At 60.7% G+C, this 25,322-nt stretch overlaps 1 protein-coding gene and 1 pseudogene across 6 annotated transcripts in view; both read right to left on the bottom strand.

Moving 5' to 3' along the window:
* Positions 1 to 4,352: 4,352 nt before the first annotated feature.
* The window catches only part of TPCN2 (two pore segment channel 2), a 37,174-nt gene continuing 16,204 nt past the window's right edge, over positions 4,353 to 25,322 (bottom strand). For 2 of the 6 annotated variants that reach the window (XR_007120953.1, XR_007120954.1), the window contains exons 14-26: positions 24,829 to 24,948; positions 24,648 to 24,707; positions 22,602 to 22,730; positions 21,781 to 21,830; positions 20,342 to 20,441; positions 18,488 to 18,559; positions 17,394 to 17,467; positions 16,830 to 16,911; positions 16,658 to 16,740; positions 15,605 to 15,686; positions 15,127 to 15,221; positions 5,858 to 6,936; positions 4,357 to 5,759 (exon numbers count right to left, since the gene is read on the bottom strand). Coding sequence is in view for 2 of the 6 variants with exons in the window: in XM_047691700.1 (XP_047547656.1) it covers positions 14,514 to 14,592; positions 15,127 to 15,221; positions 15,605 to 15,686; positions 16,658 to 16,740; positions 16,830 to 16,911; positions 17,394 to 17,467; positions 18,488 to 18,559; positions 20,342 to 20,441; positions 21,781 to 21,830; positions 22,602 to 22,730; positions 24,648 to 24,707; positions 24,829 to 24,948 (1,026 nt within the window). In the remaining 4 variants the exon portion in view is untranslated. Of the gene's footprint in view, positions 5,760 to 5,857; positions 6,937 to 13,892; positions 14,593 to 15,126; positions 15,222 to 15,604; positions 15,687 to 16,657; positions 16,741 to 16,829; positions 16,912 to 17,080; positions 17,240 to 17,393; positions 17,468 to 18,487; positions 18,560 to 20,341; positions 20,442 to 21,780; positions 21,831 to 22,601; positions 22,731 to 24,647; positions 24,708 to 24,828; positions 24,949 to 25,322 lie in introns of those variants that run through there. The other 4 variants (XR_007120955.1, XR_007120956.1, XM_047691700.1 and 1 more) reach the window with 4 other exon arrangements.
* On the bottom strand, positions 23,222 to 23,305 carry LOC125080327 (uncharacterized; annotated as a pseudogene).

The raw sequence follows: 25,322 nt of genomic DNA, 5'->3' as shown, positions 1-25,322 counted from the left end.
GAGGGAGACGACCCTACTGACACCTGGATCCCAGACTTCTCTCTGGCCTCCAGAGGCGGGGACACCCAATTTCTGTTGTTTCAAATCAGCCCGTCCGTAGCACCTTGTCACGGTGCCCCAGGAAGTTAGCACGACACCGCAGCCCCCTGTGCCTGGGGGAGCAGCCATGCCGCCCATTCCCTCCCCCCGCCCCCAACACGTGTACATCCTGTTCCTGCCACGTTATCTATAAACCGGGGATGTGGCTGAATTTTGATCCCGGAGGGAAAAAAGAGAAAAATGGGTGCCAGAAGGTTCCACCCAGAAGCACGGATCCTGGAGCCTTGAAGGACGGCCGCTCTGGGGCGGGTTCCCTGCTTACAGCCAGCAGAGCGTGGCCCTGGCCAGGAGGGGCCCTTCTCTCCTCCCGCACCCCTCCCCGTGTCCGGCCTGGAGTTCCCCTGCCCTGGCCGCCACCCCCACCGCCACCAGGCCGAAGCAGAGAGCCCGTCCTGCGTACCTTCACTGCCTTGTGGTCAAGAAAAGTCACTGCCCTTTAGTTATGCGACAAAACTATGTGGCCGGTGGAAAGCAAGACCGTGGGTCCCCGGTGCCCCGGAACACATTCTTTGCATCTCAAAACAATGCCAAAGGCATCTGATCAGAGCGAGGGGCCTGCAAGGCCCTCCCAGAGCACGAGAGCTGACCACGTGTCGGGCCTGTCCCCTGCCTCCGGCCTGCCTGCCTGGGGCTCTGGAACGAGAATCCGCCCACCTTCCACAAGGCCACCACCACACGCCGCCTGAGACACTCCGATGATGACAAGAGGCCCCTGGTTCTGTGTGAACACCGGTCTCCCTGTCCTCCCTGGGGTGGCCCTTACCCCAGGCAGACCCTGACATAATTCTAATTCCTTTTGCCCTTAACAGTGGCCGGCACTTTGGTTTCTGGAAGCAGGCAGCCTAGACATGCACGGGGAACGGGGCAGGACGGGCCTCTTCCAGAATGTTGGGAGCCTCAGTTGCCCCCATGAGACAGAAATGAGAATGCAGGGGCGTGCCTGGTGCACTGCCCCACAGAGGAAGGGGAAGCCAGGGGTCCCTCTGGGTCTGCTCTGAGGCTGGCCCAGCACCCAGAAGCTTACTTGGTCATTTTTTCCAAGGATGTGGTTTTAGGTCCCTTCCACTCCCCTCCTGTCATTGTCCCCGCAGCACCTGGCCTCAGGAGGGCCTGGCTCTGGACAGAGAGATGGGATCTGTCCCCTTGTCTCCTCAGGGCCTGTCGTCCTAGCTCTGTCCTAGGTGCCCCTGAGCCCACTCCTCCAGGGCCTGGGTGCACCCCCACAGCACCCCCTCCCACCCACAGGAGCTGAGCCAGGCACCCCCAACTCGGGGTCTCCTGGACCACCTGCTGTCTGGCACCTGGGGGACCAGAGTGGCCCCACACTCACCTCTCAGACCTTGCCCCTCTGCTAACCAGGCATGATGGTGTTTGAGCCCAAGGCAGGGAGCACTCTGCCCTCTCGCCCCTACCCCTGGCTGCTCAGAGGCAGAGCGGGGAGGCCTCGGGGGCTGGGCCCAGGCTCCGGCGTCCACTCATTCATTCATCTATCCCCTTAGCCCCCAGGAATTTGGGGAGCACCTACAAAGTGCCAGGTGATATTCTGAGCACTCGGGACTCAGCGGTGACTAAGGTACTGTCCTTGCCCTGGTGGAGCTGACATTCCAGGACACGGAAACTGTAAACAGTCTATTCCGCACCTGACAATCCGCCGATGGCAACAGGACAAGGAGAAAGTCAAGGCCGGTGTGGGAGGGGAGGGTCTGTCATCCTGTCAGGGTGGGGGTGGTGTCATGTGTAAAGGCCCTGGGGCACAGGCTCAAGGAGCTGTGGGGAGGGCTCGTGCTGAGGAGGCAGACTTCTGGGCAAACCAGGCCACGTGAACAGAGAACCCACAGAAGTGCAAGGTCTTCTGAGCCGCGACAGAGCACCCAGCAGGACCCACGCCACCCACCCCCCAGCACCCAGATTCCCTCTGGGGACATCAGAGGTGGGCACGTCACAGAAATGTCCCCACCCAGGGAGAAGGGAGTCCAAGCTGCCTCTGTGGGTGGGCCGTGGGCCGGTGAGCGGAGAAGCGTCAGCTCTGCCGGAGCGCGCCGAGCCAGCGCCCCACCTGCTAAGGGTCCGCTAGCTCCGTGGCACACCCTGCCCTCCGTGCTCGCACAGCCGCACCGCCTGCCCTCCAGAGGGCCGGGTTGCCCTGCACACCGGAACCCACAGCTCAGCAGATGTCTGTACGGACTCAGCAGCCCCGGGACACTGCAGGCACACAGGTCCCACGCAGCCCTTAGGCCACTTAACATAGTGATGAGACCACGTTGCAGAAGCAGCCAAGGCTAGGGCAGCCGGGGGACATCCCCAGCATGGGCCTGGGGGGCGAGGGTGTCTGTGGGAAGACACACCTTTGCAGAGAGGGGAGGGAAAGAAGTTCCAGACAGGGTAGCAGCCCCTGTTCCCCCTGGCCTGGGGTTGGAGTTAGGGAGGGAGGCTGGGTCCTGGCCCAGCCCGAGGGGACACCTGCTGTTGGAGCTCTGCTGCCCCCCGCTGGCCACCCTCAGTACTGCGTGTGTGCCGCCCGACCTCCCTCCAGGTGTGTGCGTCCTACCTGGCGGGGCCTCTGGGCACCCCGGGGCCTTGTCTTGGGCCCTCACCTGTATGCAAATCACACCTGGGGCCCCCAGCCCACTGCCAGCAGGGGCAGCATGAAGAACCTGCGTTTCCTGTCATCGAAGCTGGCTCGCAGGTGTCCGGGGGACTGACAAGGTGGCCTGGCCCCAACCACAGGAAGCCCTGCCCCAGCCAGGACACCCAAGCCCATCGTCCGGTCCTGGGTCTGTGCGCTGGCGCTGCTTCTCTGCACACACCTCCTCCGGGGGGGCGGAGTGGGGGGCTGCTGCTCGGCTTCCTCAGAAGGTGCCCCCCACCCTGGAAACAAGGGGAGCCTTGGGCCCGGCACCCAGTGCAGAGGAAGACTGGCCTGTTGGGAGCCAGAGGAGGGGCTGGAGAGCAGCTCATGGGGCACGGCGATGCGGGGAGCGTGTCCACAGCGCCCACTACCCCCTCTGTCCCAGCGGCATCGAGGGGAAACACCAGGAGCAGCCCAAGGCCCATCTCCTTGCCCAACCTGAGTCCCACAGCCCCTTGAGGCTACTTCCACCCCAGGCCACACTAACGACACTAAGGGCAGAGGGGAGAAGGGGCCACCACAGAGCCCTGTGGCCACATGCCTCCCCACGGACCCCCGCCTTTGGGCCCAGAGCAGGCTGTTAGGATCCTGCCACAGCCCCAAGGAAAGTCCCCACAGCGCAACCCCCGCCCAGCTGGCCTCCCCAGCCAGGCCTCGCCTTGGAGACTCCACTTCCAAACAAGACCAAGGAGATGCCCTCTCTGGCAGTCCCTGGGTCGCAGCCCAAACAAGAGCCCTGAACCAACACAGTGCAGGCCTAGGCGTGTTCTCGAAGGTGCTCTGGGTCACCTCCAGGAGAGGGGTGGGAAGCAGGAGCAGGACATTGTCTGTACTGCTTCTTCCCTTGAGCACTGGTCCCCTTGAAGGTCTGGGGTTCGTCATCTGAAGCCTCATGGAGCTCAGCAAACACAAGAACCACCATTCATTAGCTCTTGTCCAGGGCTGTGCAAGTGTCCTGTGGCCACCGTGACCATAAACAACAAAAGGATTTCCTCCCATTTTTGGGCAGAAGTCAGAAATTAAGGTGTGAGCAGGGTGCTGTCTCCAGAGGCTCTGGGGCAGGGTCCCTCCTGCCCCAGCACCTGGAGCCTCCAGGCATCCCTGGACTTGTGGCCCCTTCCCTCCCACCACTGCTTCCGTGGTCACATGGCCCCTCCCACATCTGTGATCTCTCCTTACACAGATGCTTGTCATTCTATCTAGCGTCCACTCTAAAGACAGTAGGACTCACCTCAAGAGCCTTCACATAGTTACACCTGCCAAACCTTATTTCCACGTGAGCTCACATGCACAGTTACAGGGGGGCGGGGGTCAGGACTTGGACTCTGGGGGGCTTCCACTGATCCTCATGGCACAGGGGAAGGGGCACCCCCACTGAGTGCCTGGCCCTAGCCAGCAGGATGAGCATCACCTGGGAACAGGCTCCGAATGCACGTTCCCCAGCTGGTCTCCCCAGCCTTGCTGTATCAGACCCTCCAGTGGGGCCCAGCAATCTGGGTTCCACAAGCCCCCCGGAGGTCCTGATGCAGCCCATGTTTGGGAGCCACTGAAATGAGACCACAAAATGTCCGTTCTTGACTCCAACTCAGTTTGGGTTGGGTCAGGAGTCACGTCCGTCGGGATTTACTTCATTTATTGGGATGGAGGAGGCTTGAGACCCTCCAGGACCCTGGGTGCTCACCTGTTGGAACAGAGAGAAAATGTGGTGGGAGCAGGAGGGGGTTCATTCTGATGGGGGCGCCGGGGAGGCCTCCTGGCGGCGGGGTGGGGCCACCGCCCTCAGCCTTGGCCGAAATCAGAACTAAGTCACTAGTGTCCCCATAACTCAGGGAAGGTGGGGGCAGGGGGAGTCCCAGCAGGAAATCAATGGGGACCTCCATGGTTCCGGGACCTCCATGGTTCCGGGACCTCCATGGTTCCGGGGACCTGAGGACTTGGGTGGCGAAACCAAACCACAGGGATCAGGGAGAGCTCCTGCCTTCCCGAGCAGAAATCGCAGGTACCTTCCCGTCACGTGGCCGCCCGGGCCCACATCTCAAAATGTTGTGAACTGGGGGCAGGCTGTGGCTCTCCTCTGTCCCACGTTTGGATTTGTTAATATCCCGTTAGCAGTTTCTCAATATAATTACTCTCCTTGTGTTTCCACGTGTTTTAGGGCACAGTTCTCAGACCTTTTCCTAAGAAGGGGCCACAGATCGGCAGCTGCCTGGCGAACCCCGAGCACCGCAAGGGCAACCAACGTCCACTGTCTGCCCGATCAGGAACTTTCCAGTTGATTCTAAAGCCGCTCGTGCCGACTTTCTCCATAATCCACTTCCTGCCTGGGCCTGGGGGATGCCCAGTAGACGTCCTGTCCTTCCCTTAAACACCTTTCTCAGGGAAGAAGTCAGTGTAGGAGGGTCCGACTGCAACATGGTCAAAAGGACAAGCCGCCCACCTTGGTACCATCGTGAGGAAAGAGTAACAGGTTGGGGCATTGGTGGCTTTGCTTCTAGGCAAACACAGCGCAGGGGGGACGCTATCAGGGACCTTCCATCTGAACCCGGGCGGCATGACTACCCAAGATGGAGCTCTGCCAACAGGAACGGAAGAGACCAAGGAAACGGATACAAACCAGCCCCCGTCTCGGAAGCCCTCTTGCTTGCAGGAGACCGAAAGTGCCCAGAGGGGAGGGGGCACGGCTTTTGCCACCATGGTGCGCCCTCCAGCTGCCAACACGATGTGCTGGGCTCAGGGTCACCTCGAGGGCCACTGGGGACAGTGGCAGCAGCCAGTGCAGCAGGACAGCAACCCCAGCCTCTAGTCAATGGGGCCAGGACCACTGGAGGCTTCCCGGGGCCAGAGGCGGGCCACATGGGGGGCGAGAGGCCACTGTGATGGAGATGTGTGGAGGCCTGTCCAGGGTCCAGCAGCAAGTGTCATACCCATGGGCAGGCACAGGCCCTGTCACAGGCTCCTCGGGGCTGAGCGAATCTGCCTTCGTGACAGTCTTGGGCACACACTCTGCCTGGCCACCTGTCGGCACAGGCTCCTAAAAGGAAAAGAAAAAAAAAAAAGAAAAAAAAAAAACCTTGTGCCTCTGTTTCCCCACCTACAAGGAGCACGGAGGTCTGAAGTTCGAAAACCCACCGGGGTCAGCACACCCGCTCCTTCAGCGTCATTATTCCAGTCCGCAGCCCCCCACCTCCTTTCCAGTAGAGGGAGCGAGTGTTCAGGAAGGCTAACTGCGTGTCAAGGTCACTGCGTGCGGCAGGTGGGGCACAGACCAGGTGCCGGGAGCCTCTCTGGATGGTAGCTAAGTGGGAGGAAGTCACAAGGAGCCCAGCCTGCCCCCCAAAGCGCCCCTGGTCATGCCTGTCATTTCCCACACCCCGTGGGGGCTGTCGGGACCCTCCTGCGTGCAGGGGAGGACGGTCTGACGCCGCAGGCGTGTCTCTACAAACATCACAGACATTTGTCTCCGGCACACGCGTGGCACTGACGTGTGGAGGGATGGAGGGGGTAGAGTGGAGGCCGGGCCAGGGGGAGGCAGTGCCGTGAACAGCCAGGGGGCCTCCGCCTCTCTGTACTCCGTGCCTCGGCTTACCCATGTGTCAGCGCCGCCCGAGCCCGTGACTCCATGGGACAAAACAAGCCCACACCTGCCTCGTGAAGGGCTCAGGAGAGCACGTGGGAGGCGCCACCCAAATCGCGGTTCTTCATCTTAATCATCACCACTGCTTTGGTCTCTCGAGAATCCCGTTACGTGTTAGCGGCTTTCACAACCTTACCGGCGTGGGTCCCCCATGAAGACCTGGAAACAAGCCGAGGACAGCGAGGCCTCGGGCCCCAGCCCCACCCGGCATGCCTCCACCCCTGCTGGGCCTCGCACCACCCAGCCACCCACCGCCGCCTCTGGCAGAAACCTGTTCCCTTTTTCCCCAAGGCCGCCAGGGAGCTCCACACAGGCCTGGGGCGGGTGTGGGTCCTCCGCGGGCATACGTGCAGCCGCTTCCTCCTGCTCCTGGCCCTCAGCCTTTTCCGCTCTCATCCCACTTTGCGTCCATGCCTGACAGATCCCAGCCCCGCAGCGCATATGCCTAGACAATGCTAGTGCTGGAGGTAAGACGCCGTCTGTTCTTCCCGGCATTCGACGGCAGCAAGAGCTCCAGATTCTTCCCCTCACAGATACTGACTGAGCATCAGCCTCACACAGACACCACCAGGCCCTGGGGACAGAGGAAGGAATGAAAACACCCACTGCCCCACAGGGCGAGCAAACAGCAAGGAAGGCGTACGATCATGCTGCTGGGGGAGGGTGGTGGGACCCCCATGGAGGCAGGACCAGGGCCCTGGTCTGTGTCCCTGCCCGCCGCACCCACTCCTCCAAACCCGGGCAGGGCTCTCGTCCAGCCTGGGGTCCAGCCAGGTTCTCCATGTCCAGTTGTGCAGTTTGCGCATAGACCTGAAACCCAGGCAACAGAAAAGGGGGGTGGGGTGGCAGGGAGGACATCGTGCTGCCTGGACTCTGCCTGCCAGGACAGAAGCCAGCACCTTTCCTGATTCCTCTGCCCAGAGAGGACCACTCAGAAAGGCATCCTTTCTGTAACTGCCCCCACAACGTAGTTTTATAATTCACCAACAACAGTGGGGAAACCAAGCAAACAAGGAGGGAGAAAAGCTAACTGCCTGAGCCAGCTGTTCTCCGACTCTGGTCTCTGGAGCCGCAGCAGCATCCCCTAGGAACGTATCAGCGCGCAGGTTCCTAGCACCCCCACCCCGGTCACCCAAATCAGATCGCCGGGGCTGCGGCTCACAGCTCTGTCAGAGCAAGCCACCTCCAGGGGATTCTGAGAGCTGCTGGCCCCGGAGTCCAGTGTTAGGGAGCCCCGTCCACCTGCCCGTTAGCTGAGAGGGAAAGGGGAAGGCCAGGGAGGCGGCTAAGGCAGGTCTGGCTCACCTGGCGACAGGTGTTACCGGGGCCCAGACACGGATTAGCCAACTGCTGTTAAATCCAGGGCAGCCGCCAGGCCGCACAGGTTCCCACAGGTGCGGCTCCAATTGTGGTACCAGAATGGCTGGGGCCCCCAGCGTGATCAGTGGGCCGGGGCTGAGCTGCCCGAACCCTGCCCGTGGCGTCTGCTGGTCACTTTGATGTGAAGGGCATTGTCGAGCCCCACGCCCCCTTCTTAAAATTTAAGAGCAGCACAGTGTGCCTGCCTTCCACTTTAAAAAAAAAAAAAAAAAAAAAAAAGATTGTTCTAACCTTTTAATAATAAGAACCACCAATTATCTCTGAGGCAGAAAACCAAAACCTGGCTGTTTCGGTGAAAGACAGGATTCCTCCCTGCTGTGCCAAGCGGACAAGACCACATGAAAGGCCCCGGACCGCTTGCTGAGACCCTGCTCCCAGGTCCCGGCCGCAGACCCCGCCCAGGTCCCTGGACCCCATCCAGCTGCCAGCCCAGCCACGGCCACCACGGCTCTGCACCTGCCGGCCCAGCAGACACCAACTGAGGCCACTCCAGCCCCCAGGGGTGCACGGGCCTCCCAGCTGCCCCAGCCCCTTGCTGCTGGCATCTCTGTGCTCTTCATTCCCTCCCTCCATTGGCCCCCACACCAGAGTCAGGCTGTCCTGGTCACCATAGCTTCACAGTGAGTCCGGAACACTGGCAAAGGTCCTCAACCACATTTTTTTAAAGATTTTATTTATTTATTTGACAGAGACAGAGATCACAAGTAGGGAGAAGCAGGCTCTCCACTGAGCAGAGAGCCCGATGCGGGGCTCGATCCCAGGACCCTGAGATCATGACCTGAGCCAAAGGCAGAGGCTTTAAGCCACTGAGCCAGCCAGGTGCCCTGGGCCTCAACCATACTGTCCTATAGAAGCAACATGGCTATTTCTGCACGTTCAGTTTCATGTAAATTTTCCAATCGGCTTCTCAAACTTTGTCAAAAAAAATTAGCATTGTTTAGAATTTTAACAGGTCCACGGATTAATTGGGGGGAAACGGGCATGTTGACAATATCAACGCTTTCCAGCCATGAACAGGGCAGCTGCGGTAAGCAGAATTCTGATATGACCCCCTCGTGACCCTCAGCCCTGTACGTGCTCCTCCCATTGGGTGTGGGTGGACCCGTGACTCACCCCTAGGGTTGGGTGCTGATCTGCGACACCACTGACTTCAAGGGAGAGCAGCTGGTGAGCCTGACCTAATCTGGTGAGTGTGTGAGGGGTCGGGGCTCTTCCTGGAGAAGAGGCGCGAAGGGGGAGAGACTGGACTCACAGCAGGTCCTCTGTTGTTGAGTGAGGTTTGGAGGCTGTGGGGCTGGGGACGCAGGCAGCCTCCAATTCCTAAGAGCCACCCTCCGTGGACAGCCAACGAGGAAATGGGGTCACGCCAAGTGCTATTACCTACAGCCTCAGCCCTCTTGCCTCGGAAACAGACTCTGGCTGATGACCCGAACGAGCGTAGGCAAGGGCTCTTCCCAGAGAACCCAGGTGGGGCACAGCCCCTGCCCCACCGTGAAGAGCGCCAGCGCAGCTGGGCCCACAGAGCCGCAATCGGGTGGTAACGAGACCCAGCGTGTGCCCCTCGCAAGAGTCCACAGCCCTAGACTTGAACGACATTTTACAGTTTCCTGTATGCAGACCTTGAATATCCCACGTTCAGTGTATCTTTAAGGACCCCGAAGGTTTTACTCTTGGGTAGATAGTACCATAGTACCTTTTTTGGTATCTTTTAAAGGAGACTTATGATTTTGTTGCTCGTGTTTCAAAAAGCAGCTGATTTCAGTGTATTACTCTTACAGCAAGCTGTTTTGCTGAATTCTTAGTGTTCAATGATTTTAGCCTTTCTATTTGGGCAATCATGTTATTTGTGAATAGAGAAACATTGGGCGCCTGGGTGGCTCAGTGGGTTAAAGCCTCTGCCTTCGGCTCAGGTCATGATCCCAGGGTCCTAGAATCAAGTCCCGAATTGGGCTCTCTGCTCAGCAGGGAGCCTGCTTCCCTCTCTCTCTCTGCCTGCCTCTGCCTACTTGTGATCTCTGTCAAATAAATAAGTAAAATCTTTTTAAAAAATAGAAATATTTCTTCTAATGTTTACTTTTTTAACTTACTTGGTTTTAATGAGCTGGCCAGATTCTAATTTTACTATTCCCAGTTTGAAAAAGCCTGCCAGTACCATCTCCATCTAGAAAGCTCTTTCCCGCAGGTCTGTGGTTGGAGGGCATCTGAAGGGCACCCACATGGGGCGAGGAGGGGGTCTCTTTGGGGAGGAGGTGGCAGCGGCAATGGGAGAGGAGTATTTACAGAACTAATCAAGTGAGTGCACAGATGGACGGGAACCATTCAGAAATAAAGGGCTTACAAACCTGCAGAGAGAAAACCAGACACACCCTGTGGTGTTGATTTGAAAATGGAGGTATTAGCGTGATCTCATAGCTATTAATAGACTGGATGGATGGATGGGTGGATGAATGAATGGATGGATGGACGGACGGACAGATGGATGGACAGATGGATGGATGGATGGAAGAATGAATGGACGGACGGATGGACAGATGGATGAACGGATGGATGGATGGACAGATGGATGCAGATGGATGGATGGATGGACGGATGGATGGACGGACGGATGGATGGATGGGCGGATAGATGGATGGACGGATGAAGGATGGACGGATGGTCAGATGGAAGAACGGATGGACCAATGCATGGATAGATGGATGGATGGACAGACGGATGAATGGATGGACAGATGGACACACACACCAAAGGACAGATGGATAGATGGAAGGATGGATGATGGACCATAAGACGGATGGACATATGGACAGTTGGGACAGATAGACGAACCAAGAGATGGATGGAGAGACGAACAGACAGTCACATGGACAGATGCACTCACACTTTCCCTAGCTCCATGTACCAAGAGAACCTGCATACAGCGATACCCCAATAGCAGGAGGCACAGCTCACACCTACATCTTGGTTCCTCGACGCTATTCCTGCCGAAAGGAGCAGGGCCCCTTGGAGCAACGGCTGCTGCCGGAGCTGGGCCGGAGAAGACGCAAAACGAACCCGGAACATCTTTTCAGGCCCCAAAGCAAAGCAGCGCTCAAAAGACGGCAAACAGACACGAAAGCCAGAAGAAGCGGTTCCCACTGGCTGAGGGAGAATCTGGGCATTAAGTAAAATCCAGCAACAGCCTCCACACGGCCCACCAAGCAGAAGGAAGCGGGGTGCGCGCAGAGGAATGCGGGAGGAGGAGGAACGAGGCGAAGCTGGGTTGGTGGATGCTCAGAGCTTCAAAGCACCCCCTTCGTCACAAAGGGAGAAGGAGCAGCTTGAGGCTGGGCAGCCCAGCAGCCGCTGCCGCCACCAAGTGACAGGGAAGGCACAGCCACGGGGCAAACGGAAATTTCACACCGCCCGCCAGGATGCGCTCCTGGGCTACTCCTGCAAAAGCCGCAGAATCAAGCGCGTGAGGACACCCTGAGCAAATCCAGCCTGGGGACCTTCCCACACAATCACTGCGCGGCCTTCACCAGTGCCGAGGTCACCTGTCTGGGAAGATTACTGGTGACCCTGGGGGCCCGAGGACCAGACTGGAGGCTCAGAACAGCCATGAACCCAGTGAGCGCCGGCCGGCAGGAACCCACGGCGACCCGGTCCCCGCGCGGCCGTCTGCGGGAGGCCCTCCCTGAAGCAGGGAGGGTGAAAGGCACCGGAACCACAGCTTCCCCTCCACTGACTCCGGAAGAAAGCTCTACTTGCAACTTCTTCCTGAGTCGCGGCTCCCTCCGTGCCGTTGTTAAACAGGAGACAACTTCTGCTCTGCCTGCCCCCTCCACCCCCCCCCCCCCAGAAATGGCAACTGTGTCCTTCCAGAGCTCCCCAGAGAGGGCAGGGGCCTCCACGGGGAAGCTCAGCACGAGAGCTTCGCAGTCCTCCTGGTCAGTGCAGGACCTGGAAGCAGCTCACCTTCAGGGGCCCGGGGCAGCTGATGGCCCTGAGCCGGGCAGGCGGGACGTGAGACACCCACCCGCCCCCCCCCAAAACGTGGAGGCTGCAAGTTGTTGCTAGGCAGGACCCAGGCCTCCTAGGCAGGCTGTGGCTTGGGTGCCCACCCAGGTCCCAGCGTCGCCCACACTCCAGGGCCATCAATGATTAGGAGCTAAGGCCCTGCTATTTGGTGTGTGCGGCTCTGAGCCCACAGGCACCCACACCACCCTGCCCCACCCATGGCCCCTCCCCAGCGGGCACCCCAGCCTGTGCCCTTCTCCCCCTGGGCCTGCCCCCCTCCACCAGGCCAGCTGCCTCCATGGCGCTTCTCGCTGACACCCAGCCCAGGGCTCCCCAGCCTGCGGACACAGAGGGCCCTCCTCAGAGCCTAACCAGAGCCACAGGGCTCCCCTGGGCACAGCGGCTTCCTGCTCCTGCGTCCTCCCACCTCCCCGGGGCAGTGATACCACTCCAAGTGTCCCAGACACCTGCATGGCCCTGGGGGACTCCAGGGGCTAGTGGGCCCGAGCCCCCACAGCCACAAAAACCACGAGCCCCACCAGAGCTGCAAGGGCTCATCTGAGACACATAAGCACATGCCCTTTCTCAAATGGGTTTTACCCAGTGCAGCACCCAAGCTGGGGACAGGATGGTGGGGCGGGGCACTGGGACCACTGCAGACCAGGAGACCCCCACCAGCCCTGCTCCCCTTAACCAAAACCGAGCCCCAGCTCAGCTGTGAAGTCAGCCCCGATTCTCAGTGGGACAAAGGCCTGGCGGCCGATGCCATTTGAAACTGACAGATGGGACAGTCAGTGCCCCTGACCCAGAGCATCCCAGAGACACCAGCTTGTGGTCAGAAGACACCAGCCCAATGGCCCCAGCACCGGTCACCCCATCCTGAGGGCAGCGTCAGCCTCGGAACAGCACGGTGTGCCAGAGTCCAAAGTGGGTCATCCAGAACTCGGCGCCATGTGACGGTAACGATCAGAGGGGACTTCTCTGCACACAAGCCAGGAAACAGGAAGGCAGACCTTTAGGGACCTGCACAAGGCAGGGCAGAGAACGTGACATCCCACCTGGCAAGCAGCCACTGGAACGAGCTCCTGCAGGTGGCCAAGCCTGCGGCCCAGACAGTGAGGCTAGGCTCCCGGCCTCCAGCTGGCCCGGGGAAAGCCGTGAGCTCCCGCTGAGGGTCATGGGGTCCAGCTTGCATTAAATGTGAACCAGATCCTGCCACCAGATGGCGCTCAGACCTCAGGGCAGGGGCGGAGGAATGACCCCACCGCAGGTGCGCACAGCAGCTGACCAGGGGCCTCACCCTCGTCCCCAGGGCCAGCGAGGCTCTGCCAAGACAGGCTGGGGGCACACTTCTAACCCACTGCTCCACAAGGTGCCCCCGTCCAAAACCAGCTCTCCCAGAAGGCAGCCTGCAGAGGGGACAGGTCTGGGAGAGTCCTCACTGCGCCCAAAGAGCCCCCAAACCTGAGGGGCAGCAACGTCAAGGAGCCAGATCTCAGACCAACTCCAAGATCAGAAACTACGATGTTCTTGGGCCCCTGAAACATAGCCCCTAGAGCACTGAGGTTTCTGGACATCTTAGAAGCTCCTTTTTCTAGTTACTTTCCTCTAATCCCATTTCCCAGACCAGCTGGGAAGACGGAGGCAATCGCCCCCCGCCGTGGAGTCTGCACCCATGCTCTCGTCCCCCCGCCCCCAAGGGGTCAGCACCCACAGCAGACACCGCTAACCACTCCCAGTGTTACTGTCCGCAAGGACTCCAGTCCTTCTCCGCAGATCTCCAGCAGCTCCCACCCATCACTCGAGTTGGCCCTTGAAATGAGAAAACCATATGTTAGTCCAAACCCAGGGTGGCTCAAGGGACAAAGTGGCCAGCCACACATCGCTCACTTTCCCTCCTCCCCGACCTACTAGCCTCTTCTGCCACATCCCTGTGGACACATAAAGGAGAGCCACCACTGGCTCATACGGGCTTTTACACAAATTAGAAGAAGAGAGCCCTCACCATGGGGAGATGTCCCAGTGGCTGGACACACCCCTGCAGCCAGGTTTGTAGTGCACAACCTGAACCACCTCACCTGGCCACCCTGTTCCAGAGAAGCAGGAACAGAGTTGTGTCCCAGTAAAGAATGACAACCTCACTCTTTGCAAGACTTCAGGATAAAAATTATTGGCATTCTGACCCATAAAGAAATACACCCAATCACACTCACACGAACTGTTAAATAATAAAATGGTTAAGATCCTCCTCATGTAAAACCACCAGGATCCCAAACCTAATGCCCTGGGAAGCTGCTGGCTGGCCTGCACGGGCCCCAGATGGGCCTCTGGTACCCGAAAGCCACCAGCAGTGAAGGCACCACGGAAATCACAGGCTCTGGAAGGAAGGCCGCTGCTTCCCACTGCTCAGTCTTGAGAGTCCCTGAGGAGTCACCCTCTTCCAGGACTCAGAGAAGCCGAAGTCCTGCCGAAGCCAGCTTACGAAGAGAGCAGCGTGGCCCAGACGCCACACAAAGTTCAAGCAGCCCACTCGGGTGCCACCAAGAAAAGCTGGTGGTGGTTAGTGGTTCGGATCAGCAGTGACCCGGGGCCTCTGCTCTCAGCCCCAGCCTAGGGTGGGTGGTGGAGTTCCGTCCGTCCATCTGTCCGTTAGTCCATCTGATGGAAAGTCTTTCCTTCCTCTCCTTCAGGGCGGCCTCCACCTCCTCCCACAAGGCGTCGGTCCTGAGGCCACAGGGCCCCCCGCCGCCCTCTCTGGGACGGCGCACCTGGACGTCACCTGCACAGCCGCAGGTGCGGGTGGTGGCTCAGCTTCTCCGTGAGCTCGTCCTCGGTCGGCTCCTCCAGGACCTCCCTGGGGAATCGGGGAGATGTGCAGGGAGCTCCAGGAGGGTGGGCCGCCCTGCTCCTCATTTAGGAATCATCAGACACGTGCCCAAGTGAGCATGGGGACTTAGATCCATCTCCAGGACGTATGCGGGGCGTCCCTAAAAGCCCGGGGTTGGAGGCCAGGGGGTGGGGGTGGCCCTCCAGGCTGGCCAGTGCCGGTGCAGAGGGGCTGCGACGACACAGCGCAGGTGCAGGGAGGGAAGGCATGGCCGCAGCTCTCTGGGCGATCCCACTGTCCTGCACCGCGGGAAGGTAAGGGCCACCCCCCCCAACAGCATCCCCTGGAGACTGACAACCGGAGAATGCTGTCTTAAACAACTTCATCGGAGAGCAAGACAGAGGTCCCAGCCCCAGCGCCAGGAGAACAAGAAGCCCAGACCCTGGTCCCAATGCAGAACTGGCAGGAGGAATGCTGCTGTCACAGAGGACACCCCCCTACCCATTCCCTGCCTCGCCCTCCCTTCCTCCCCTCCCCAGAGACCCTTCCTGACCCACACACCTGAACAAGAGCTCTGCACTCATCTGATAGGTGCTGTCCGGGTCCCCAGCGAGGGACTGCAGGTGACTGCGGCGGTCCCACTTGTGAAGAAAATTCTGGCAAGCAGGAGAACAGGGGGGCCAGTGGGTGTAAGCCCCGTGTGACCCAGCCTTTTCCCCTCCAGTGTGGGCCAGGCATCCACTGCAGGGATCCAAGCCCCTCCCAGACGCTGGGATCCAGGGCCCGACACGGCCACCCACTCCTGCAGGAGCCAGATGCCTGATAGGTCTCCCCCAGCCCCACCCACAGGCTGAAACCCCCACAGGCCCAATGTCAAGGACATTCTAAGAGGCTCCCAGCAGCCAGCTCAAGCAGCACCAAGCCAGGACCCAGCACAGCCCCCTTCCCGCCCCATTATGGACGGGCCTGGCCAACAGCCTCAAGCTGTCTGTGGCAAGTCAGCAACCCATGAGACAGCCTGGGCAGGGATCTCCGATACCTCCAGGATCAGAGCCAAAAACAGGTTGACCCAGATGACAGACGACACCAGCCACCACAACACAAAGTAGATCTTCGACCACCTATGGAGACAAGAATGCCAGAGGTGGGCCACCGGGAGCGGTGCCAATGGGACAGGGGACAGGGGCATGCCGGCTGGGGTCCCACTGCACGGAGACAGGGCGGGGTTGTGCGGGCCAGGGTCACACTGTGCAGGGGAGAGGGCGGGGCCATGCCAGCCGGGGTCACACTGCGCAGGGACAGCGCAGAGGTGTGCCGGCCGGGGTCACACTGCGCGGGAACAGGGCAGGGCCATGCCGGCCAGGGTCATACTGCACAGGGATGGCGCAGGGGCGTGCCGGCCAGGGTCACACTGCGCGGGAACAGGGCAGGGCCATGCCGGCCAGGGTCATACTGCACAGGGATGGCGCAGGGGCGTGCCGGCCAGGGTCACACTGCGCGGGAACAGGGCAGGGCCATGCCGGCCAGGGTCATACTGCACAGGGATGGCGCAGGGGCGTGCCGGCCAGGGTCACACTGCGTGGGGACAGGGCAGAGCCTTGCTGGCCCGGGTCATACTGCACAGAGATGGGGCAGGGCCATGCAGGCCGGGGTCACACTGAGCAGAGGAGAGGGTGGGGCCATGCCGGCCGGGGTCACACTGCGCAGGGACAGCGCAGAGGTGTGCCGGCCGGGGTCACACTGCGTGGGAACAGGGCAGGGCCATGCCGGCCAGGGTCATACTGCACAGGGATGGGGCAGGGCCCTGCAGGCCGGGGTCGCACTGCGCAGGGACAGCGCAGAGGTGTGCCGGCCGGGGTCACACTGCGCGGGAACAGGGCAGGGCCATGCCGGCCAGGGTCATACTGCACAGGGATGGCGCAGGGGCGTGCCGGCCAGGGTCACACTGCGTGGGGACAGGGCAGAGCCTTGCTGGCCCGGGTCATACTGCACAGAGATGGGGCAGGGCCCTGCTGGCTGGGGTCACACTGAGCAGAGAAGAGGGTGGGGCCATGCAGGCCGGGGTCGCACTGCGCGGGGCGGGGCGGCTCACGGGCCCGAGTAGCGCCGATAGGCCTCCAGGAACACCTGCCAGTTGTTCACCACCATCACGTTCCACAGGGTGATGAGGGCGGCCTGCAGGGCGGCAGACACGGGGTCCGGCGGGGCCAGGACAGGGCGACGGGAGGGCGAGGGCGCCAAGGACCAGGGGGTGCAGGGCTCACCGCAAAGTCATCAAAGTTGTTGGGCCAGTACTCCAGCTGCTCGAAGCTTCCGCAGGGTGCCGAGCTGTTGTCAGGGCTCAGGCTGCGGGTACACGGCAAGCTGGGTCAGGGGTGGGGACTGAGGCACGGACCACGCAGCACCCCAGCCCTGCCTGAGCCCCTGCCCAGCTGGAAGCCCTCTGGGCCCGGAGAAGCCGGAGAGCAAAGGAGGCCCCCGTCCGGAGGTGCTGTGAGAGCAGCCAGGAGCCAAGAGCTGCAGACGTGCGTGGGAAACGGAGCTTCGGGACAGCGGGATCCAAGTCTGGCTCCGGGGCCCCCTCCACCAGTGTGTGGCCTGGCCTGGGGTGTGCAGGGGTGGGAGCCGCCACAAGGCTTCAGAAACACTTGGTAGAGATGCTGGGTGAGGGCATCTGGCAGGGCGGGGAAGGAGGGGAGACAAAGGAGGAGGAACTAGGAGAGACCCCTGCTCCCGGGGAGCCCTCCCCCACACTGCCACCCCGCCTCACGCCCCTCCGCCCCCACAAGAGGCACTTCTCCCCTTGGGAAGTTCAGGCCCCACCTCACCTGCCGTTTCCAGGAGCCACGATGACGCCGCGGAACAGGCTGATGCCCAGAATGGCGAAGACGTAGTACACCACCTGGGGGGCGGGCCGGGCCTGCTCAGCGCCCCCCGCAGGAAGACCCACAGGGCAGCGTGTTCCCAGCCCTCGATGCTGTGCCCCGCCCCGCCCCCCCAAGGGAACGCTGGGGCTTCTCCTCCTGAGTACCCTCTCCAGCCCCAGAGGGAAGGAGGGAGGAGCCGCCACCACCAGGCGAGCCAGAGAGCAATGGGGGCCAGGAGGAAAGACCCAGGGGCCACGGAAGCAAGGCTGTCCGCCCCTTCTCCAGGACAGGTGTGGCAGGAAGAGAGGTGAGAAGGGCCCCTACTCTGGGTGGTCTTAGGGGAAGAGGTTCCAGGGAGGGGCAGGTAGGAACTGGCCAAGCTTCCCCAGGAGGTGACGTGCAAGGAAACCAGCAGTCTCACGCCGCAGAGAGAAGAGGCTACCAGTGGCCCCCGACCTGTCCCCACCCAGCCCCAACGTGCCAGGGGAAAACGAAGGGGCACGGGCGCCGGGCTAATCCAGTCCCTTCCAGACCTCCATCTCCTTTGTGGGGCTTCACGCCTAGAGCAGCACCAGGGGTCCCCCTGGGCGGGGTGACAGGGCAGAGGCAACAGCAGCTCAGTGGCAAGGCTCGGTCTGGAGCTGGGGGGATGCCGTGGTTTGTCCTCAGCCACCACGGCTGGAAGTTCCTGAGATCCCACTGCGCAGGGAGGGCTGACCAAAGCCCCATCTGGGGTCTACGTGGGCCTCGGGGATCCCTAATGCCTCTCACACTTTTCAAAATCAGTGTCCTAGTATGGCCTGCGATCAACACGCATGGGGAATAAAAAGTGACCGACGCACCTCCGGCAGGGAACGGCAACGTGGTCAGGACCAGCCCCAGGGTCCAGGGAACGCTCTGGCCTCCCGGGCTGACGCAGCCTTAAAGCCACCCCTAACACAGGGCCCTCCTTCCTCCAGAGTGGCCAGCCAGCCTCGCTCAGACTCACCGGAACCCACAGGCGGCTCCGCTCGTGCCGCACCCCCCGCTGGCCAGAGCCCGCCGGCCAGACTCACCACCAGGATCCCGCCAAAAGCCCGCATGTTTCTGACCAGGTCCAGGACGGTACTGGCCACCACAGCCATTAGCTGAGGACAGAAGTACAGCAGGTCCTATTCTTCCTGGCCCCACTGAGGGGACACCAACCCTGCCCACTACCCTGACCCTGACCCGGAAAAGCACCAGTGAACTAACAACCCACACACCCGTACGCATACGCCCGTCAGCCGCCCGCCCGTTCACACATGTAGGCGCACCCCACAGCCCTCCACCTGCACACACGCCCAGACGTGCACCCCACCGCCCCCCATAAACACGGCCACATACTCACACACCCACATCCATCCATCTAGAGGCACAGACACACACCGTACATGCTCACAGACACCATACACACAGACACCACCATCGACACAGGCGCAGACGGTCTCAATCCCAGTCCCTTCGGCAAAGCCCGCACGCGCGGGAGCTCAGGTCACGCTGCCGAGCACCCACGAAGGCTGGGTTAGCACCTCTCGGGTCCAGAGACTCCAAAGAAGTGCAGACCTGAGGTCTGCAGCTCACCCGCGGTCAGGCCTGGGAAGGGGCTGACACCCAGCCAGGCACCCCGGCTATAGAGGGCTGCTCCCTGGACACGGGAACCTGAACCCCACAGAATGGCTTTTCCGTCAGCCTGTAACCAGAGATACCGACACCCAGAACCAGCGTGTGGACGCGTGCTCGTGGGCGTACGGGTCACTGTGTGTGCATACAGCCATGTGCGTGCGTGTGTATGTAGTGTGTGGGCACAGCAGCGTGCGTGTACATTCTGCCTGTGTGTACACGTGAGACTGCGCACACGGTCGCGTGCGTGTTCAGCATGTGCATGTGGCTGGAGTCGGTGGTGACACTACAGGTGTGCTCATGTCCGCACGGTTACAGGTGCGTGCCGTCATGAAAATGTGGGTAGGCGTGTGCGTTTGTGCGTGCTTATGTGTGACCACATGTGGGTGTGGCGTGCGCGACCACCGGGCACAGTGCCCCCATCCACATCCAGGGCCGCCAGGCCACCTTGCGACGGGAGAGCCCACTAGCTAACAGGGAGCCCCCAATGGCACAGGTGGGCAGCTTCCCAGGAAGGACAGACGAGCCGGGGGGAAGGACCTGGACACACAGAAAGGTCTCTGATGTCCTTGGTTTCCTCTCTCCAAAAAAATTCTTGGGAAAACGGACAGGAGGAGCAAACCCTACCTCTGTGCTGGGCGGGCTCCAGGCCCAAAGGCCCTGCTCACCGAGCTCCCCTCCCCTCAAGGCTGGTGTCCCTCCCGGTGGATACATGAGGAGACGATGAGGCCTACAGACAGTCACGAGCCACCAGGACTGGGAGTCGAGTAGCCTGGCACCCAGCCAATCACACGCCCTCTCCTGTACTGGGGGACCTGGAGGGGAGTGCCTGGGCCAATCTAACCTTTGGCCCTCAGTACCAGAAGCCACAAAAGGCCCACACCAATGGCCTCCGGAAACCTCAGGACACCCAGGAACACACTGGCTCCAAGGGCTCCAGCCCCCACCCTGCACAAACACCGATGGCCTCAAAGAGCACAGAGCTATCCCTATGGCTGCCCAAGGTGCCCCACACCCATCCGCCCGTGCCGGCCCTCCCTATCCTGGTCCGTGCAAGCAGGGCTGGGCCGCTCGCAGGCTCACACTGCCCCCCAGCACTGCCCAGCAGCAGTACATGGCTGGGGACACAGCCCAAGGGGACCAGGGTACCCAGGGGGACCGTCCTGGTCTCAGTTCGGCCCTGCCCAGGCCCAGCCACTCTCCAGAGCAATGCAGGAGTGGGAGCTGGATGGCAGGGAGGCGAGCCAGGTAGTCAGTTGCCCACATACCTTCAGGCTTGGGATAATGCGCAGGAACCGGACCACGATGAGCGTGTTCACCAGCCGGGCCATGTCCCACAGCGACAGCAGGCCCAGCGTCTCTGGCTTCCTGGAGAGACACAAGGGACATGGGTTGGGAGAGCCTCGAGACGCCGGCAATAGGGAGACAGGGAGATATGTGTTCAGACAAAGACAGATGCAGAGAGCAAGTGGCGGGCAGGGGGATGGGCCTCTGTCACGGGCACAGGACGGAGCCTGGATGGCCACCCCTGCCAGCCCAAGATGGCACTGGCTATCACACCCCTCGTCTTACCCGGGAGAGCACTCAGGTTCCCAACGCTGGAACACCCAGCTCAGGTCCTGGCACAAGGAGGAACCTGGTCCCTGAGCCGGTGCACTGACCCCTGACCTCTGACCCCTAGCCACAGTCCTATCCTCTGACCTCATTTCCTGTCCCTGTTGCCTGACCCTGGCTCCTGAGCCGCATCCCCTCTCCTGTGACCCCATCCTGTACCGGGCCCCTCTGGGTGTCACTCAGGGGCTCAGCGGGCTCTCATTTCCATCCAACTAGAAACCCGCTCCCCAGCACAACGCTCCCCTGGGACTCCCGCATGTGTTTCAGAAACAAGGGAGGGTGGCCCTGCGGCTGCCATGCCCCACCACACCACTGAGGACAGGTCCAGCCCGACCTGTCTACCCCAGGTAGACCCTTCCTGGGCCAGCTAACCCTAAAGCAAGTCTCTTGGCCCCACTCCCCGTCTCCAGCACTTTCCAGTTGCTCCACTAGAAGGAAGGCAGCCCACAGACCTGCCAAGACACCAGGGCTGCCAGGATGCCCAGGGCCGGCAAGGCCACTGGCTGGCACCACTGTGTTCTGGGCAACGCCCCCTGACAGCCTCCACAAGCCACACTTCGAGGCACTCTGGGACCCCGCCCCAGATAAGCGCACTGCTCTGCGGCCAGAAGTGGAGGCAGTGGGACTCGTGCAGCAGCCCCGTCCCTGCCAACTTCCAGGGCACTAAACCCAAGCCCAGAGTGGGAGGGGACACGCAACATCAGTCACACGGCCTCCAGCCCTATTCCAGTGCTCAGGGGTCACCCCAGCCCTAAGATGCAGGTCTCCACAGCCCGGGACACATGGGGCCGCCCGTTCCATCCTGGTTCTGGGGCTGAGCCCGCTGCCCTCTATAGGCCTGTCCCAGCTCTGGGAACGCTGTCATCTGACGGCGACTTAGGATCTGTTCCCCAAGAGCGGGGGGGGGGCGGGGACGGCTCCCACAGTCCTCAGCTGGCCAAGCGCCCAGCTGTCTGCCCTCCTAACACCGGGGGCTTCGCCCTGGAGCCGAGCAACACGAGCAGGCAGGCCGGGGCACCCAGGCCACCCTCCCCTGGGGCCTTGGTGGGGCGCTGGTTGCTGTAGCCTCCCTTGGTTCTCTCCAGTCACATACCAGCCCGGGTGTGGGAATCGGTACACAGCCAGAGTTGAGATCTCCAAAACCTTTAATTACAAAAGAAGAGAAGGCATCGCTACAGCAACACCTATCTAGGCGGCTTTCGATCGAACTCTACAGCTCGTGTGTAACACGCTCCCCACCAGAGGAGTCTGGGGAGAAGTCAGAGCTCCGTTCTTGTCCCCATGGGTTGGTTCCAAACGTGGGGCTTCCTGTGGCTGAGAAAAACACCGAGGTCTCGGGACCCAGCGGCCCGCACACCCAGAGGGCACGATACCGGAAAGGCTGGCGGAGGCCCAGGTCAAGGGCAGACGGAAGGCCCTTCTTTCTGACCGTCTTTGCTCCTGTCCCAAGGGGCCCACAACAAACACGAATAAACACTGTACCAGGATGGCTGCCATGACACACACACCACACGTGACCCTCCACTCCAATGGGTTCTGGGAGGGTGCCCAAGACCCACCCCCACCCCGCCCTCCATCCTCCCCGAGGTCTCACCATCCTTAGGTCTGTGGCTGGGGCTGGTTAGCAGGTGAGGACCCCGGGCTCCTTCCAGGCCCCGCTCGAGGGCGGAGAGGCCGCCTGCCCCCACCGCGCTCAGATGCCGCGGAAACCCAGCCTCCTACCGGCCCCCGCTGGCGGCCCACCATGCAGCTCACGCTGGGGAAAAAGCCCCTTGTCCCTGGAGGCAGGAGCCCAAATCCCTGGGGGCCTCCACTCCTGAGGGACAGCCTGATATGGACACAGAGCAGAGCCAGCTGCAGAGAACACACTGCCCACCCAAGGAGGCCGGCGGCCCGGCCCATCTCCAACTTTACCAGCAGGACGACGGTGAGCAGGCCGTCGAACACGTTGCTGGAATGGGCCAGGTAGCCCGGCAGGCCCAGGGCAAACACCTTCAGCAGCAACTCCAGCAGGTAGTAAAGAATGAAGACGCAGTTGAGAATCTGAGAGGAAGACAGGGACCTAACAGGCAGCCCGGCCCCCGAGTGCCCCTCACTGGCTCCTCGGGGCACCTGGGGCTGTTCCTCCCACGCGCCCCCCCCCCACGGGGCGTCTCCAGCACCCCACCTCTCCCTGCTCCACAGCCTCCCCTCGGTGACCAGTACCCCACGCTGGCTTCGGTGACAACTGGCACAGCCGCTCTCCTGGCCCTCCATCCCCTCTGGGCCTACGGGGCCTGGGTCACCCCCGCCACCCCACCCCACCAGCCCCTGTGTGGCCACATCTCTCCCTCCCCACGGCTGCCACCCGAGCCCACGCTCCCAGTTCTCTGTCCTGACCCCTCCTGGCCACTCTCCATGGGAACATCGGGGCAACCTCTAACAGCGCACATGGGCAGTGGCCTCCCTGGTGGGCGTGCCTGGCTCTCAGCAGTGTCCTCCCAGCCCCTGGTGCTGGGGGGGGGTGGACAGAGAAGGTCTTAGCTTCAAAGGTCACCACAGGCCACTGTGTCACTGTCCCCTTTGAAGCCAATCAGTAAAATACAAACTATAGAAATGATCCCTGAAAGTATAGTCTTCCAGTCAGTAAAATACAGAGGGGCTCCCTCCTTACTGGGAGCCTCCTGGCACCCTCCCCCAGCGAGCACAGAGCCATGGGAGGGACACATGGGGTCAGATGGCCGCTGCAGTCACCTCTCCCCGCTGTCCAGCCTAAACTCCACATTCTTCATGCTGCCTCACTCACGATGAGGTCACCGTTAAGGCATTCCTGACCCCGTATCACGAGCAATTATCAAGGGGCAGAAAAGGATGGAACTTCACAGGCACCCCAAAACCCCCACGCGGCATTCACGTCTCTCACAATCACGCTGACCCCCGTGCTTAACCACTACTGTTAAAGAAGATAAAATACAAGTCAACTGTATCCAACTTGACTTCATCAGGAATAAAAACCAGTCGCCTCTCCAGTGCCTGAGAAGCCCCCCAGTGTCATCCAGGAAGGAAATACAATGGAAATAAGAAAGCTAAGAACTGGACTTGAAGGATAAGACAAAGGAATTTCAAGCGTCAGGTCAGGAAAGGCATTTTTCCCATTTCGAAGCCACGATAAAGTCTAGTCTATGTTTAATATGCACGACATACTGTGTCAGCTGTATATCAAATAAAAGCTTTTTCCTATGTAAGCAGAGAACGTTTACTCACTTTCTTCAGTTTAAAAATTGTTCACAAGATCTTTCGTCAAAGTAAACTTTAAAACACCTGCTTTGGGGGCACCTGGGTGGCTCAGTGGGTTAAGCCTCTGCCTTCGGCTCAGGTCATGATCTCAGGGTCCTGGGATCAAGCCCCAAATCATACTCTCTGCTTGGCGGGGAGCCTGCTTCCCCCTCCCGCTCTGCCTGCCTCTCTGCCTACTTGTGATCTCTCTCTCTGTGTCAAATAAATAAATAAAATCTTTAAAAATAAATAAATATATATATATATATATATAAGAAACACCTGCTTTGTTAGAGTGCTGGCACTGAGCACTGTGGGGGTACCGGGGCTGTCTTGCTTAAAATTCAACATGAAAACACTGTTTTTACATTCTCAAGGAGTTTGAAAAGACTGTGTAGCGTTAGGAGGGGCGCTCGCCATTCCAGAAAGGGCTGAGAACGGGCTGAGCAGCAACTGGGTGGGGGAGCTGCCATCCCAGGGCCACACAAGGCCGGAAGACGCCAGCGGCCCCATCTGCCGTCTCTGCCGCGCCAGCCCCTCCCGGGCTCGGCCACCTCTTCCACCATCCTGTGGGGGTACCCCACAGTGCAAGGAGCGGCTCTGCACCACAAGGGCCCCAGGGAGGGGGAGGCTGTGCCCTCTCGCTCCCGCTGACTCCCCGTCACCCTGGCGAACGCCTGCCAGCCACATGTCCCCAGAGCTCACCCCTAGGACAAAGTCGTCTCGGTCCTCGGGCAGCACGTCTGCATCTATCACCAGGAACACCTGCAGAGCCAGGGGGGAGGCGGCTCGCCAGCCTGGCCCGGCGCCCGGGTGCCAAGGCCACGGTCAGGGAGGGGGCAACGAGGTGCCTCCCACGTCCACACGAGGGTGAGCCCTCTCTCACAGAAATGGACACGAGGTTCCCAAGGGCGATGAAGTTCCCCAGGTAGTCAAAGTAGCGGTGGCTGCAGACGATCTGGGCCCTCCTCAAGAAGGGAGATGGGTACTCGGGCCGTGGCGGGGGCTGGGGAGGAAACGCACACGGGCTCAGCAGCACGCGCCTGCAGGGGCCAAGGCAGCCGGCAGCCCAGCAGGGCCCATCCCCCTTTATTCTGGGATTCCGCTCTTTCCTACCTCCTCTCTTATCCCTGTCTGCCAGCCCAACAAAATAATCTCAAACACTCGCCACACACGCTAAGATGAACATCACGGTCATCTTATTAACGTCAAAGAGAACTAGAGAGACTCTAACTGGCCACGGACCGCGACGTAAACTGCGACAGAACACGCAGTCACCATCTGAATATATGCCAAGCGTTTCCCACACGACACAAAGTGTGTGTGAAAGGGTACAGGACAGTCACGCACTAGTGACTGAAAGCTTAACCCAGAACAGGG

Source organism: Lutra lutra, chromosome 10 (assembly GCF_902655055.1).
Source record: "Lutra lutra chromosome 10, mLutLut1.2, whole genome shotgun sequence".
NCBI classification, from domain to species: Eukaryota; Metazoa; Chordata; class Mammalia; order Carnivora; family Mustelidae; genus Lutra; species Lutra lutra.
Note: the sequence above shows the minus strand (reverse complement) of the source record. Positions and strands in the feature narration are given on the sequence as shown.